Source organism: Coturnix japonica, chromosome 1 (genome assembly GCF_054131305.1).
Source record: "Coturnix japonica strain WE chromosome 1, WE-NBRP24, whole genome shotgun sequence".
Taxonomy (NCBI): domain Eukaryota; kingdom Metazoa; phylum Chordata; class Aves; order Galliformes; family Phasianidae; genus Coturnix; species Coturnix japonica.
The window spans coordinates 71,946,025-71,963,448 of NC_140663.1; the positions used below are offsets into that span (position 1 = coordinate 71,946,025).

Below are 17,424 nucleotides of genomic sequence, written 5' to 3' on the forward strand. Positions count from 1 at the left end.
ACATTTCACTTTTCACTTGAGGAGCAGTTTTGGTGGTAGATTCCCTTCTCTTTCTACTGTTTCTGTCTGTTATTTCTTTCCATTTGAGTGCCATAAAACCTAATCCTAAAAAATGCCAGGTAAATGACTTACTGGTCGCATTTTTCATCTCAACTTTCCAGCGAAACTGCTTTGTAAGGTAGCAGTGTGTGACTGGGTACTTAGTGTTGTGTAGCGGGGAGTTATAGCCAGGGGGAAAAGGCTGTGATAGACAGGCTAAATATTTGTGTATAAGCTTATTATGTGCAGGTATTACAGCATGAGTAGTGCAGTAGACAGCTTTTAGATTGGTTCAGTTCAGGAGTTGTCATCTTGCTGGGACTTTTGGTGGAAAGAAGGGCTGCAATGCCCACAGATGTATTAGAACATTATAGAATGGATTGGGATGATTCTCAATAGCTATGCCAGTGCTTTCTAGAGAAGCCTGCTATTCAGGTTTATACCTGAATTGTCTAGAATTCTGATTAAAAACAAGAGATTACAGAATTATAGAAATTACTTTGTGCTGAAGAAAAGCTTTTTTTTTTTTTTTAATGTAATATTGAGTATATTATTCTGAGGTACATTTTAAAACAAGTTAGATGTGAATGCCAACTAAAACAGCGATAGAAAGGAAATGGCAGTCTGCATCATTTACTGGCACGTAACAAAATGCCATTTCTATTTGTACATTTCTATAAATTGTGCATTCTTTCCTTCTGCTTTTCACTGCTGATAATATGTTGTTACATTTCATCTGGTTCTAACGTTTCTTCCTTTTCTCCTGAAAAGGAGCTGAAATCACTCTGGGTTCATATCTCAGATACTGGAACTGATCTATCTATAGTTACCTGTCTTGAGTCTAAAAGGAAGTTGTGTCAGTTCGAGTAAAATTCTTTTTTAGACTGTGTATGTCTTTCATATGCGTGAATATAAGAAAAAATGTAAAATGTATCTTGTATTCTAGCCTTCTGTGTTCAGTGATGTAACAGCGCATTAACAAGTTACTTTAGAGTAAGCTAGTGTGTGAATTTACAGTGTGTGAGCTGAGCGTTGCTATTAGAAATGTAATGGCCAATACTGAAATTACCACTGGTGGAATGCTGTTGTGCAGTGCTCTGGTCATGTACCATGACCTAATACAAATCCTTTTAGATAGATTTGCAAGAGACCCCAGTGAAAAGTCCACTGGAAGACACTCTGTCATCTGTTGTACAAGGATTTGTTTATGTACCATCAGACCATATATGTCTATTTAATGCACTGAACTTAAATGCTTTATTTCATACGTAAAGCGATGACTGTCCTATAAATAAACACAAGAGAATTCACACAGATATTTAACCTGCCTTAGCACCTTCTGTCTGTTTTCTCACTTTCTTGTATTTCTCTGCATTTGTTATACAGAATAAGTGGAGGCTCACTCAAGGTGTTTGAATGGGAGAAATTTGTCCTCCGCTTTGCAGTTGTATAAGCTGTAGACCATCCCTAAAATAAGCCAAACAAATTTCTTTGTGAATGTGTTATTTCAATTCAAGTGGTGGGCTCTCATTTTCCAACAGCAGATGCTCAAGTTAAGCCAAAATAAGAGTTTCTAACTTTAAAATAGGGGGGCTGCTCCAAAAGTAATTCCTCCTATTTTATTATGTTGGCACATTACATCAGAGGCAGATGTTGCTGGTACGGCAGTAGAGACTGAACCTTCCCATCAGTATTCCATTACATTTTGTTGCCATGTGACATGGCAGCAGAGAGGCACTCTGACATAGAAGAGCAGATGAAGCAAAGGGGTGTCACTAAATTCCTTGATGTGGAAAAAAAGGTACCCGTTGCCATTCAATGATGCTACTCATTTGTTTGTGGAGACCAAACAGTGGATATGAGCACAGTGAGGTAGTGGGTGGTGTATTTCAGCTGTGGTGACAGTAACAGTGAGTCACTTCTGCTGATGGAGATTTTTATGGGTGCAGCGTGCCGACTTTTGTTCATTGCTGAAGAAAATGCACAGCCAATGGTGGTGACTATGTTGTAAAATAGCATGGCTGAGAATGTGCTTTTTCAAATAATGTTATTGTAATCTTTCTATCTGCTGTACTTCCCCTGGAAATAAATAGAAGGCACTACTTTCAGAGCAACCTGTGAGTTTTGTTTAGAAAGGCCTCCGTGGGTTTAATTGAGTTGGGTCAGATCTATATTTTCTTTAAAATATCTTCACTAAATCCACACAAATAATGGGTCCTAATTTTTTTTTTGCCTACCTGTAGAGGTGGATTTAGATTAATGCTGTCAAGCTGACCTGGATAATTACCTGAACCTCTTCACTTAAACTTGCAGGTAATAGGCAAACCATGAGTAATACACCCTTTCTATTTTCATTTCTGATATGAAACTGTAAAGAATACATAGAATAATCTATCTGCATTTATTTGTCAGTATCTAAAAGAAAACTGAGAGAAAAAAGATCTGAAGGTTTGTACTACACTTTTGAAAGATGCTAAGATGTTAACTGCCACGTTCATCAGACTCTCCACCTGGCGACTGCTCCTTCCTAGCTTTTGAAGCCCAGCTCAGTGCATTTTGGGAGCCAGGGGGTATCTCTGTCTCAGTCCAGGTTGTGGCTGTTGCTGAGCCAGTACAGGTTCCGCAACTTTGAGACTAAGCACGTAGCACTCACATATAGCACTCAACGTAGTAAGTACAGGTGGCAAAGTCTTGCTCATGCTCCCCAGTTTTTTGCACCCTCTTTCCACAGGCACCATCACGCTCAGGGTTATTTTAAATACTAGCATACTTCATTACCTCATGCACAGGCATTGTACCTCATTACCTCATGTACCTCATTACCCAGGTCCCTTATCCAGACATCAGACATCAGCCTGGACCTTGGGTCTTTGCAGATGCTGGCCTCCTGTTCACCGACCTTTATTAACTTTCAGTTTGCTAACGTGTTTCATGTACAGATGTGCACTTGGGATTAAATTTACTGGTAAAAATAAGCACAGGCAGGTCTTTCCATTTGGTGATGCACAGACTTGGGTCTTTGTGACCCACTTTTTTTTGTATTTGCTTTGAGCCGCACACCATTCTCCAGCTGCTGGCACATAGACTTGCAGGCTCTGTGACCTGTGGCCTATTCTCTGTTTGCCAATGTTTACACCACACAGCACTCACACACAGGATAGTGAGTGAGATGGGACAAATATTAGTGAAGAAAAGGATTTAATAAGAAAGGATAGATTACTCACTGGACGCTTCAGGTCTGCAGCCAGGCACTTTTAACCCACCCAGTCTCCCACTTCTCCTTTCCACTCCTCAATCCGCCCTGATCCTTCCCTTTTTCTGCCTTCAGCCTTCCCCTTAATATCCAATTGTAAATTTGGCATGAAATCACAAACCCCTTAAGCTGTCCCATGTTTTGCACAGCCCAATAGTCTCACCAAATATCATATGACAGTCACATTTGCCCCTTAGTGTGATATTCAAGTTAATTCATCAGGGCTGTGTTTGAATAGCATCTTTCTGAGCTCCTCAGTTGAGGAGCTGAAGAGTTACCACCAGCTTGTTAGTGCCTGGGTGTTTGTCAGTTTCCTTACTTGTTATTTCTTTCATACTCAGTAGTTCCTATCCAGATCATTTGAGAAAGAAAGTGTGTTCACATTGTAGGCATCCCCACTTGTCAGAATAAGGAAGGATTAATTAAATGAAGTGCGAATTGTAAGGTAAAATGAATAGTATGGAAGAATGAAATAGTCCTCCAAAAGATTAAAGGAAATAGAAATCTAAAAATACAATTGCATTAATTAACAGGTTGATATGTTAGTTATGGCTAGTGAAAAAGATGGTAATAATATCTACCATTGTTGGACGGTAGATTTTAGTGCTTTAAACTGTGGGTGATTTTTCTTTTTCCCTGCTGGTGTTAAGGAAAAGATTTTCTTTCTAAGGTATAAATGATTCAGGATTAAAATCTTTTATTGAAGAAGTAGTTCCCAACTTGACTTCATTTCTGCTCATTTATTTGATTTAGCAAGTGAATTTCATTTTTATTTGTTACTGGAACATCAGTTAAAAAACTGGAGCTGTGCCATGTATGTGATGGTTGGTTTGAGGACTGGATGCAGGCATTTTTTGAGTTTTATTTCTGTTGTTTGTTTGCTTTCAGTTTCAAATCTGCTTTCGGTTCAGTACATTATGAGCAAATAAAAATGCAACATTTTCTCTAGACTTCCAATAGCAGTTGCAGATGAGGTGAGAGTGGTTCTTTGCTGTTTAATTTTTTATGCTATCCTGGCGTTATTTCCTTAATTTTTCTCACTAGAGTACTCTGTCTTCTCCTGTATTTAGGAATATGTGTGTGTTATGAATACAAAATAATGCATGTAATCTCTGATGGGAAATTCTCCCTGCCCTTTTGCTTTACAACCATATACCAATGTAATTATCCATGTTCCAAGAAAAGACTGCATTCAAATTTGATTATTCATTAGGAGCTGAGGGCAAGTTAATCCATTAAAACTTTGTTTTAATGAAATACGGCGGAGTGGCTCATTACAAGGAATGTGTTTTAATAAGTCTGCAAGGTTAAGATGTTCTGCTGTTCTGTTCATCAGGATGCTGAAAGATCTAAACAAATATAAGCTTTGTTTACTGAAAGTTCTGGTGTTAAATATCTGTGTGAATTTTCAAAGGACATGTGTATGAAGAATTCCTAAAGATTCATATATGGTTATAAAAGTGCTTGGATACACTGATGTGTAATGAACTGAGTATTTTATTTTGCTGTACTACCAAACTACAGTTTTATACCATGCTATTGATGGGGAGCGCATCAATATCTAGACTATGTGGTTTGTCCTCTAGCAGCTATAATTAACATTTGTTTTCTTCACTATAAATCAGTCTGTATTAATAGAATTCAGCATGTCTTACAGTACCACCTGATATTGTTGAGTGTTAGACTGTTGACCTAGAAAACAGCTAATTTAAAATGACTGGGGCCTAACAGTGTATCTTTTGACACATATTCTGTAAGTTTTTAAAGTTTTCTTTGGAATCTAGTATTTCTTTAGTAATTGTTTCTTGCACCAGAGTCTCCAGATATCTAAACTGTTTTTAAGCAGTCTTAACTCATTCATTTCCTATCAAAGGAGGGAGTTTGTGCAATTGACTGTTTACAATTAAGTCAAGATTGTTTTCTAGACCAGTAATAGAGTTCAGGTGAATCGCAGTAGTGCATTTATTTTGACTATGTCTTCTACCAGAGAGAATTCGCATTCTGAGCTATGTGGGAAGATGTACCTTCTGATGATCATATGAGAAATACAGTTTGGTGACAAGTTTGGGGAGAGAGTCTGTACTTTTATTCTGTGGAGGAAGAATGCGTCTCCCCGATGTGTACTTTTAATCATAAAGTTCTATTAGGAATTGTATTGCCCTGGTGCAGCGAGGTAAAATAGCCCCTCATACTGGAGATCTGTGTGAAGGCATTGCTGATCTTTTATTTGTAGCTTCCGAAATCTAGAAGCTACATTTGGAATGTTCTGCCTCAAGCTGCCCATTTATGATTTTTGTTTTGCTTTGGATTTTTTTGTAAGAACTTTGAAAGAAATGCTTCAACCATTTCTAAATCAAGTTAGAGAAGCAATATGGTTATGCCCTGATTCAAGGTTTTTGGGTTTGGGTTTTTTTATCCTAAGTACAGTTGAGAACCTAAAAAAAATGATCATGTCTTAGATATTAAGTGTTATGGGAGTTATGTGTTCTAGGACCGCTAGAAGCCTTTGAAAAATATTTGTGTCTACTTTCTCTGTATGGAGTTTTTAGAGTCCAGCTGCTGGGTTCCCTAGAGTTCTGTGTGCAGAGCATTCATCATCACACATCCCCAGGCTCGGAAAAGCTGAGCTGGTCTTTTCCTCTTCTTCAGTCTGTTGTGGCACCAGGCATTAGAACAGAAAGTAATGTATGCTCAGCTGTCTCCTAATTTCTGAATCCTTGGCATTGCATTTTTAAATGTGCTTTTTGAATGCAGGTCTTTTATGTAGCAATCTGCATGTTTGTAGAAAAATTCTCATGCTGGTAACATGTTCCTTAGTGATAAATGATTCATATCAGACTAAAAATTGCACCTCTACCGCTTTTTATTGAGGCTGCCTCCGCTACGGTTAATTTACAAGTTTTTGCAATTTTAAGCCATCCACCGTGGCTTAGGTTGAATTTCCACTGTGGATTGCAGCAACTGCAGTTTCTAGAGCTTCAGCTTTCTGGATTAAAGGATTAGAAAGGGAGCTTGCACCTATTTAGAGCAGCTGAGAGGCACTAAGCCCAACTACATAAAATGAAGATGCAACTGAAGTTTTATCAGTGGCACCCAGAAGATAAGCGGAAGAACAATTCTTCAAGAGTTTCCTATGTAAAAAGAAAAGGATCTTGTGTAGATAGTGCTTTGTGTAAGGCCAGTTGATACCACAACAACTAATGGCAATGGGATGTGTAAATTTCCTAATGAAAGTTCATATCAGCTAAATCACTTCACTACTGCCCTCAGACAGTTGCCTATCTGCCTATCCCACTCTGAAAATCCTTTGCTGACAACAGAGCAACAGTTCTTAGTCAAATGCTACAATGCCAGAGCATCAACCAGGTGCTGGAGTCACCCTACAACATGTTTTGCATGTTGTCTTGTTTTTAATACAGCACTTGCCTTCTTACTTTATTCCTGTGCATTGCTAGGAAATGACAGTTGTACAATTCAGGCACAAAGAGAGGGTTTAGCAAATCATGAACTGTTTTTCATTTGCCTCATTAAACTGCTGTTAACTGCTTCAAGCCATCTGTTTAAAAATAATCTACACATATTTCATTTGTACTTGAGAGCATGTAGACCTTCATTAGAGCAGATTTTATTATTAATGTTATCTATAGGGGGCTTGATGATGTTGTGGAAAACATCTCACTGCTCACACCAAACCTTTCCCATAAACAAAAGGAGGAGTTACATGACTAAAAAGTGGTCCCAGAATTTCATCCAGATAAGTTTTAGTGCCACAGATGTGGCTGAGATTAGAAAGCCCTACTATCTCAGCCCTGGAGAGAGAGAGAAATTTGGACAGACAAATTTATCTTTAAAGAAGCCATTTTGTTTATTTAAAAAAAAACAAATCAATGAGGAATGACTCTCCATCCCAAGCTCAGTTTCATTGTCATTTCAGTTAGACGCCAGGCCTGCTGCATATTTCAGTGTTTTGCTATGAAATAATTGTCCTGCTCTCTTCATAGGAGGCTGCTTCAGCAGTGAGAGAATTAATGTCTGATGTGAGTAAAATCAGTGATAGTGGACAGTTTCCCAGGACATCCCATCCAGCAGTTCCTTGAGCAGCCGGATTATTACCCTCCTGAAGTTCAGGGCCCTGACTCTGCTTTTTGCCAGGCCTGCATTCCTACAGATCACAAACTGCTCCAGATCACAAACTCGCCACAGCACAGGCTGCCTCCAATCTTAACTTCTCTAATGCTTTCCTCCTCATTGGTGAGCACCAGGTCCAGTAAGGCTTCACCTCAGGTCCGTCTATTACCTGGACCAGGAAGTTTATTCCCCAGAAGACTCCAGGAGTTGACATTCATTGTCATTTGCTGAAGAGTGGGTGTGAGCCCAGTGAGCGTGTTTTAGCAGTGGTGATGGTGCCAGTGTCATCTCTGCTGGTACAGATTTTGACAAGTGTGGCATGCAGGTTCTTATCCATTGCTTGAGAAAATGCACATCTAATGCTGGTGAATGTGTTGAAAAGTATTCTTTTCTAGCTGAGAACGTGCTCTGTCAGATAATGTTATTGTGCTCTTTGTATGTGTTGTAGTTTCCATGGAGATATATAGTAAGCATTACTTTTGGAATGACCTACATAATTGCATTTGGTTGCAAATATTGATGATATACTTTGCAACTGCCCCTACCGACCTTTCTAATTTAGAAGAAGAATTCCCAAGGAATCCTTTCCCTATTGAAAAAGATCATATGGGTCTACTTTGAAAAAGAAAAGGGGAAGGAGGGAAAGGATGTAAAAAACTTAATTTGTCTTCTTTCAAACGGAGTGATTATTCTAAAAACGTTTACTTGTTGTTGAATAGAATATGTGGTTTCTGCCATATTAGATATGCCCTCACACTTCTGTTCCCTTTGCTATATTTGTCTTATCTGGAAAGAATTTTACTTCAGGATTTCACTTTAAAATAGCTTTTTACACTAAAAAGCTTTAAAAGACGAGATATATATATATATTCACCAAATATGTGAAAAATAAAATTCATGGTCAAATTTGCAAAATACTTGTACTTTTTAAATGTAATACCTTCAAAGCTGTCTACTAAAGAGTAGTGCCATGTCCCTGTCACAAACTGTTTTATTCAAATCATGACCTGTGCATTTTCTTCTCTGGATTTGACTTGAATCTGAATAGATTGGCATGCAAGGTTAAGGCATAATCTTAAGACACTTAAGAAACTTGAAATATTTTATGTGCAAAACATTTTTGAGTAAAACAATTTGAGCAGAGCCAAATTAAGTGTCTGAGTCTACCTGAATTTTGGCTCAAAGAGCAGTGGAGGTCACCACTTAATTAAGTTTTGATAGGGAGCTGAGTAGGACAGAATGGTAAGTAATGACCCAAATCTGGTTTGTCTTGGTTATATGTCTTTTAAAGGATCTTGAAAAATATTGCTTTGTCATTTCCATGCTAAATGAGAGAAGCTCGTCAGGAAAAGTTCTTTAGTTTTCAGTCATTTCTACTTATCCTCCCTACACAAAATGAAGCAAATTCTGCTTTGGCAGCTGCTTATTACCTTATCTGCTGCAGATGAGATGGCGCAGAATGAGCTTGCCCTTTCTGACAGATCTTCCCTGAGGTCCAGCTGTGTGGGGCACCAGCTAGGAGTGGTGGAGCCTGGTGTTTAATCCAGGAGGAGCCTTGAAAACAGATGGTAATTGTTGTGAGGTTTGCAAAATGACAGTAAACAGAGACCTGCTGCAGGGAACTGAGGCCCTCAGGAACTCTTCACCTTACTGTGTTTTTGTCTATGCTTCAGTGGGAGGAGAATCTGCACCTGAGAGACTTGCACAGCTCCATGCTCTGAACACATGCAGATGGTGCAAAAGAGGCTGCCTTGGAGGTGGCTCTGTGTTGTGTGTCCTGATGCCACTGGATCCTGCATTCCTTGTACTTTTCAGCCAAGACAAGGAGTAATGTGGAGGAGGCAGAGAGCTGCTGATCAGGACAGTTCTGAAATTATTGTCTGAAGAAGCAGTGGTGAAACAGGGAGCATTTCTAATAATTGATTTTGGAAATTCACTTGAAATGTGGATTTTCCACTTCAAGAAAGAAACGTTTCCCACTCATCTTCCCGTTCTCGTGCCCTGGACCCAGCTGGAGAGGCTAGAAGAAGAATGCTGCTCAGAGACAGTAGCAGCCCTGTTCTGACATCTGTGAGGGACACCTGGTGCATTAGCAGTGCAGGCAGCAGTCTTTGAAGTGGCAGAACTTGGCTGAAGAGGAGGTAGAAGTAGTTTTACGCTGCATCTCTTTTGAAGGCAGTCCCTTGAGTAGCTATGACAAGAGCTGTAACTTTGAAATCTTGAGATGATTTATTTTTCTTTGACAACCATGGACCCTTAGTTCTCCTGTCTGTGAGAATGTAATTGTTCCTTGAAGGAGTGATTTCTAGTGCTTGCACATGGGGAAGAAAATGACTCATTGCCTGAATGTCCTCTTACAGCTTAAAACTAGAAAGCGGATTGTTTTTAGTGAAGTCGAGGAATAGTTGGGTGTGAAAGTCTCTCAGAGGTGCTGAAATGGAGAAAAGGGGTATGAAATTATTTCCCCCAAACTCACAACCTGAAAACACAGAGGAAAGCTAACAGGCTTTCTGTTTGCCTCTGCATATGTTCAGAAATCATTGAGTAATTAGCAGAGGAGTTGAGAGGCAGCAAGAAGAATTAGGTACAAGTAAAAGCATCTGCCAGCTCTGAATTTCTGCTTGTAACTCTAGGAGGCATGCAGGGCATAGCAGTGCTTGCAATATAAAATGGGAGAGGTCTACTTTGTCTTTTACACCTTTATCCCTGAAAGTTTGTAAATAACACCACTTTTCTGAAGAAGTTTAAAAGGAAATATTGCATCTTTACTTATTAAAATGTTTTTTCACCATCCAGTAAAATGGGAGTTGCATGATTATAAAACCTGTGCATAGGATTTCTGGCATTGTGAGAAAGTCATTCTTAAATATTTTCTCACCATCTTCAGTAATCAAACTAAAAATCCTGATAACAGCTGTTATACTGAGAATGAGGAGGTTATGTGCTGTTCTGCTTAAAAATGCATATTAAATCTCAGAGTTCATAATAGTTTTTGAATGAAGAGTGTGTACTGAGAGAGTGCTTGCCTTGGTTAGAACTGGAGCTCTGAAGCACTGTCAGACCATCAGTAAGCTTTGTGTGAGGAGGATGTGTGATAGTCACCCAGACAGAAAACATAGGTACTTCTCAGGTTGTCTGTCAGCACAGAGTAGCAGTGACGCTGCTTGTGAAAGTTCATCTCTGCGAGGAAGGAAGGAGGTGACAAAAAGTAATCTGGGCATTAGGAGATCTAGGTTATGTGGTGCTGAATTCCAGTACTTAGACAGCCTTGCAGTGTAGCACATGGTGTGGCTGCTCAAGCGTAGAGAAACAGAGCAGGGCTTGTGGTGTGCCAGGAGGAATTTAAATAAGAGCATTTACTTTGAGAAGTTCATTAGTTTGTTAAGTAACTGTTGGGTTGGAAGTAAAAATCTCCTGGAAAAATCAGATTCTTTATAGTTCATGGTGATTTATAGCCAGCTACACGACCTAGTCACTTTCTGGACACTGAGCTCTTATGTTTTAATATACATACACACAGATGTAATTTATACAACCCTAGCAGCAAAACAGTTAGGTACTGTGGAATTAAGTAAAATCTTTGGTTCAACTGAATCTGTGATATAAGGCACAGTTTGTGTAGACAACAAGTAGTGGGCATGGAAAATTACCTTGTCTGCTATGAGTATTCAGATCTATGAAAGAAGTTGGAAGGGAATACATTACAGCCTTGTTCTACTAAGTAGGCTTAAGTAATGGTAATTCTACAGTGGTATATATTCAAATGTAAGCGTATGTTTTAAATAAATGAAAGGTGCTATTGTATAAGCTCTTCAACTTCTCTTTTTTTTACCTCTTTTCTTCCTGCAGATCACACATCTGTGGGCGGGCTGGGAGACAGTTTTTATGAATATTTATTGAAAGCCTGGCTTATGTCAGACAAAACGGACACAGAAGCAAGAAAAATGTACGACGATGCCATTGAGGTGATTATAATTCATTGAGTTTTCCTGTACAGTAGAACTTAAAAAGCATATTTGATAATGAAAAAGAAAAAAACAACATGTAGGACTTGTTTTGATTATGTAAGCTTTACCCTGAGTAATTTCAGAAGTATTTTTCTGAAATATAACTGATGCAAATTGCTGTGCTAAAAATGTTAGCTCAGTGTTGTAATGTAGTAATCCAAAGCACATTTTATTGGAAATAACTCTTAATAACTGTAAGATGTACAAGGTGACCAAGTTTTTTGTTTTGTTTTTGTTTTTTTTTAAATCCCAGGTTCAGAGTAATTCAAGAAATTAAAAGTCCTGATTTGTTTTATTCTTCAAATTATTTTCTAAAACTTTTAGATGTTATCTTCAGTATTTATCTTGTGAAATGCAATTCATACCACTTCCTTGCTTTATCCATCTTTTGTAATATGGTCTTGTTTGTTTTCACAAATCAAGTAGTGCCAGCCCAAGAAGACCAGAGGCAGTTCAGGGGGATTTCGGGTAGGGACTTTTTTGTGATGCCTCTGAGCTTTATAGAATCATAGAATCACAAGGTTGGAAAGGACCTACAAGATCATCTATTCCAACCATCATCCCATTACGGTAGCTACAGCAAACCACTAAACCACATCTCATAGCTCTGATGCATGACTGTTATTCCTGAGTTTGCCCATACACAGGCATCTTACTTTGTCAGGCTCACTTATACCCATACATATGTCCATGTACCTAAGCTATTGTTAATAATAACAGAGTGACAGTAAAGCTAGCTTCAGTTGTGTTAGCTGTGGTGCAAACAGCAGCAGGGATTGTGTGATCTTGTCCGCATACAGATTCATACTTGGTGCCAAACCTGTTCCAACCTCTGCATGCCGTGTTGCTTTCAACACAAGCCTTGAAAGCTCAAGGCAGGTAGTCTCCTAAAGAAAAATCTCTGTTCTTGGAGTTCTGAAAATTCACATTGGAAAAAGTAAGTGTAGTAAAATTCCTGTTGAAGTTGCTTTTAAACTGTAATGTGTCTTATTTCATACCTGAATTTCATCAGCTTTGGCTTTCAACTACTTGAACTTTTTTTTTTTTTTTACCTTGTTTGAGGATTATTCAGTCATGTAGCTCTTACCAACAAAAATACGAGGGACATGCTCTTCCAAAAGAGATACATGATTTCTTTTTATGTCACATTATAAAACAGTTCTTTCAGACTCTGAGTTACTTCTTAAGCTCTAAGTACTTTCCAGTGTCTTTGAGTCTGTGGAGACAAGAATTAGATATGTAGTTTCTGTAATGCTTCTGTTCATTCTAATCATCACATGATTCCTTCCCAGTTTCTTTCACCCAGCCAAGAGCTGTGTTTGCATTCTTAACCTTTGCATCCCACTCTCGTCCATTTTTCAGTTGGTTTGACTCTGAAGTTTGTTGCAGTATTTTTGATTTACTGCTCTCCTACTGCTGTGATTTTCATTCCCAGTTCCTTGATGCATGACCTTATACTTCTCTCTATTAAAACACAATTGTTCAAGTGATACCTATTTTATCACTTGTTCTGTATGATTTTATAGGGCTGTTTTTTCCTTTATCAGTATCTATACCTCCATCAATTTTTGTATCATTTGCAAAATTTTTTCACATTTTTTTTTCTTGCAGATTACTGGTAGAAATGCTGCCTGCCGTTGAATAAAAGCATCCTTTCAGAATCTTTATGTAATAAGGATTTTTTGCAATCCCTTTTGAACTGTTTTATCAGTCCAGCTGTTAATCCACTTCATATGTGTTGCCCTGATTTTGTTTAGGACCAATGTTTTGTATAATGCCAAAGAAATTCCTAATACTCCTAGTGATATCAGCGTACACTTGTCATTCAATCATTTATTTTTTTCAAACTACATAACTAATTTTATATGGTTCTTTTATTAACCTTTTAAAATGCTGTTACATCATCAGCTATTTGTCACTCTTTTTGAATTTTGTTAGCTTTTCCAGTGTTGGTAGTTAAAGCAGTAGCTGAATTGTTTCAGTAGTTCTAGATGCCGTTTTTTTTGTGTCCTCTGGACTTTAAAATTTAGTAGTTAGCTTTTAACATCTGTTGTGGTTACTGTTGAAATATTCTATTTTGGCTTTTAGATACTGGACAGTTGAAAATTAGAGAACATAAACTTTGATTCTCTTTGCTGTATGTCCAGTCTCACAAATATTTTGCGTTGGCAAAACTCTGACTCTTGAGACACAGCAAAGCAAATATGGGACTAGAAAGGGTGTTGTGCATAGGACAGAGAAAGAGCCAAGCTGTTCCTGCTTCTTAGGTAATATGACCTGCAGTGCATCAGAATGCTTTTCCTGCAGCTTTCTCTCAGCCAACCCCACTAGTGCACATTTGAATCTATGTGAACAATAGTGATTTATACATTTTGGAATATCCTTTTGAATCAGAGTTTGTATTTATTTCAAGTCCTACTTAATACTGAAAAAGATGTGCAAAGAGTCAGAATAGGGGTTTGTTTTACATACTTTAAATATTGAATTTTTAATTAAAATCTCCAATTATTTTCAGAGCCTATTCCTTCGCTCTCCTTTTATTGTTGCCCATACCATAGTTCTTCCTTCACAGATAACATTTCTTATTGTTTGATTTTCAAAACACCGAGCCAAGTCTTAGTGTCATTTATGCAAACAGAAGGGTGTAAAATACATTCTTCCTACTCATAGTACAGAGTTGGAAATGTTCTCAGCACCCACCAATCTAAAAGAAGGTATCTGTTCTGCCACATTGCACTCCTTTAGCTTATATAATGAAGAGTACAGAAGACAACACCACACCTTCCCTCTCAGGTCTTGCAGTAGACTGTGATGTCCTATCCCTTGAGATACTGAGAGGAAGAAAGATGATGATAGCACGTGTTTTTCAGATGTTATGGTTCCCAATCCATGTCATATAAAGTCTTAGCCAAGCCACTGCATACTTCATAGCAGGAGTGTGAACAAATTCTCCACAACCTCTACATGCTCCTGTAACGAGTGTAGTCTTCTACTGCAGAGAACGCATCTTTTCAATGGCCTACTGTGTAGATTCACAGAAATTGTGATACTTGTTGAGAATTTTTTGTGGTGATAAATGCTGAGGATGAACAAAACTTCTTTGCATTCAGCATCTTCATTTGGACCTTCTAGCCAGCCTGGCTTAAACTGTGCTGTCCTCCTTACATTGCTGGAGGTAGGGAAGCTTCCTTTTGATCTGTTCACTTTGACTGCTCTCAGCTGCTGGACTCACAGAATTGCTCTATGCTCTTTGTTATTGCACAGCATTAGATATCTAGAAGAAGAATCCAGCAGTGTATTCAGCTGTCAATGGCAGAGCAAGTTCTGTTCCAAAACAGCTCAGAGATTGCAAGTTTTTTGTAGTATTTTGAGAGGACTGCATTTATTTTCTTGTTGAGGGTGCTAGTTTTGCTAATCTGAAAATGGTGCTTCATTATTACCTAGCTAATGTATAATCAGTATAAACTCTTTTAAGCTCTCTTGTTCATTTAAGAAAATAGCCTATTTCTCAAAAAACGATGCCTCAAGTTTTATGTACCATATGATCATAGAAATCGTACTATCATCATATATCATTTTTGCCACAATCTTTTGCCACAGTCTTGGATAACTGAATCAGTTTAGCTAATGCTATACATCTTAGCATCATCTTAGCACCTCCTGTCTTTCCTGTGCCAGTGCTTCCAGGACAGGTGACAGTTAACAGTACCAGGTATCCCAGCAGTAGAAGCCACAATAGTGTAGCAGTCCTCAATACCAATTTGCATGATTGCTGCACAATCACTTTGCAGCCATCAGTTCCTCCTTGATCAATTATTCCTGCATTCTTTTCACTGAATCTTGTCATGAGCACAAAATTCAGATCTGTCAGTAGTATTAGTGAAGAAGTAAACCCAAGAGGGCTGCAGATAGCAGCACATCTCTTTCATTACTTTCAGAATACATGGACTCAGCAGAAGATAATAGAGGAATTTTACCATCCAAATGATAAGGAACAAGTAAAAAGGTAGAGCCTTGCTGTGTTATTACACTTTCATCTCCCTGTAATCCACTACATTGGCTTTTATCTAGTGCATTCACTTTGGGCATATAGGGACTACAGGAACTGCGATGGCTGCATTGCTGAGGTGTAGATTCCCATCATTATATCGATTTAGAAAAGTTGCTGCTATCAGACATTATTTCAGTATCTGGACAGTCCAAATAGTGCTGAGTTCACTAAAGCTGCTTTAGCAGCCCTATAGAAGCAACAGTAAAATAAATAAATAAAAGTTAACTTGGAATATCTATTGTTACAGCTATTTCACTATTTACTTTTAAATCTGAATTATAAGATGTTAATTGATTAATCCATGTATTTGCTACCTGAGTCTTCATGGTAACAGCAAGCATAGATACTTTGGTGGATACCTCCATGTCCAAAATAATCCCTGTAGTTTATTAAATGCAACATCCTCTTTCTGTGTGGTCTCAGTATATATCAGCATCTTTGAGGTGTAATATATTGTAGGCATCAGAAAAGCAGCAGTGAGGAGTAATAATTCACTTCTTTAATAGATCTTGAGGACGAGAAGGAGAGTAATAAATGCCTTTTTTATGGCACTTTAATCCTTCGACTCTAACAAGCTTTAGAGTATTCTGACCAGAGCTTCCATATACTTTGAAGGAAGTTGTGCACCTATCAGATTGTTACAAAAGAGACCTTGAGAAAGAAGGTGGAAATAATGTGTCTATGATAAAGAAAATATTGGTGATGGACTTGGAACTGTAACAACATTCTAGTTACAGAACAAGAAAAACTATATAATGATAAGAGTAATTACTGCAGTAGATGATGGAGATTATCACTTTCTTTGAAAGAGGCTTAAGTAAATATGTTTTTCCCTGTAGCTGCAAACTTTCCATGGAATTTGCAAACTTTGGCAAGTTACATCAGCTCTTCTCCAAGCAGTGTCATGTGTGTGTGATTATAAATCACAAGCAAGAACATACACAAGTACAAAAGTGCATAGAACAAGCAGCTGTTACTTCACCTTCTAATAATAGTGCTTCTTTGTGAACAGCTGCACAAACCCTCACCCATTCTTTAACCACGTGCAATCAAAGAGCTGCTGTGGAGAAGCTAAAAGGAAGATGGAGCATTCTTCTTGCTTTCTATTAAAGGCTGACTAAGAGTACAGGTGCTGCATTTACATACATTGCTGACTGAAAGTATCCAGAAACTGTGTGTGATACACACAACTAGTACGGTACAACAGTTATTTACTTCTCATAGTTAACAAGTAGATGAGCAGTCAAGTGAGCCATAAAATGTGCTTAATTCTCAAATAAAATTATAATGTCATCTGTGTTGTGACTTTTCTTTGACAGGTCTTGTAAACGTAACTTAGTAAGTAGTGTATTTTTTGTGTTCACTGAAATGATGTCCTTATAGCTGTTCATGTGGTACTCAAAAGTGTGTTTCATAAAAGAAAAATATTCTTGTTTTGAAAACAGTATTTTATTATTTGAAGAAGTATTAGTATGTAAAACTTGCATTTAAAGCAGTATTTAAAAGTTCTTGTAATCTTCTTGTAGGCCATAGAAAAACACCTCATCAGGAAGTCCAATGGAGGACTGACCTTCATCGGGGAGTGGAAGAATGGGCACCTTGAGAGAAAGATGGGCCATTTGACCTGTTTTGCGGGGGGAATGTTTGCCCTTGGAGCAGATGGTTCCCGAGATGACAAAGCTGGACATTACTTGCAGCTTGGGGCTGAAATTGCACATACTTGTCATGAGTCATATGACAGAACAAGTAAGATACATTGCTAGTTATTTCAGTAGCCGAATATGGAAATTGTTGAAATTATTTCTAAGAGTTGTTACGGACTTACTCCTTTTCTAGTTTGTGCTGTTTTTATACCAGCGTAATTGTCTTAACGTCAACTGTATTTACTTCTCATCTCCGCCATGGTGAGTAAATGTGAAATCTTCCTGTATGTTTGCCCCTATTTT

The 17,424-nt window shown here is 38.1% G+C and overlaps 1 protein-coding gene across 2 annotated transcripts in view; it reads left to right on the forward strand.

Annotated features, from left to right (window-relative positions):
* MAN1A2 (mannosidase alpha class 1A member 2) overlaps positions 1-17,424 on the forward strand; it is a 107,292-nt gene that overhangs the window by 69,117 nt on the left and 20,751 nt on the right. For both annotated transcript variants that reach the window (XR_014945213.1, XM_015873576.2), the window contains exons 9-10: positions 11,270-11,385; positions 17,005-17,224. Coding sequence is in view for 1 of the 2 variants with exons in the window: in XM_015873576.2 (XP_015729062.2) it covers positions 11,270-11,385; positions 17,005-17,224 (336 nt within the window). In the remaining variant the exon portion in view is untranslated. The remainder of the gene's footprint in view (positions 1-11,269; positions 11,386-17,004; positions 17,225-17,424) is intronic.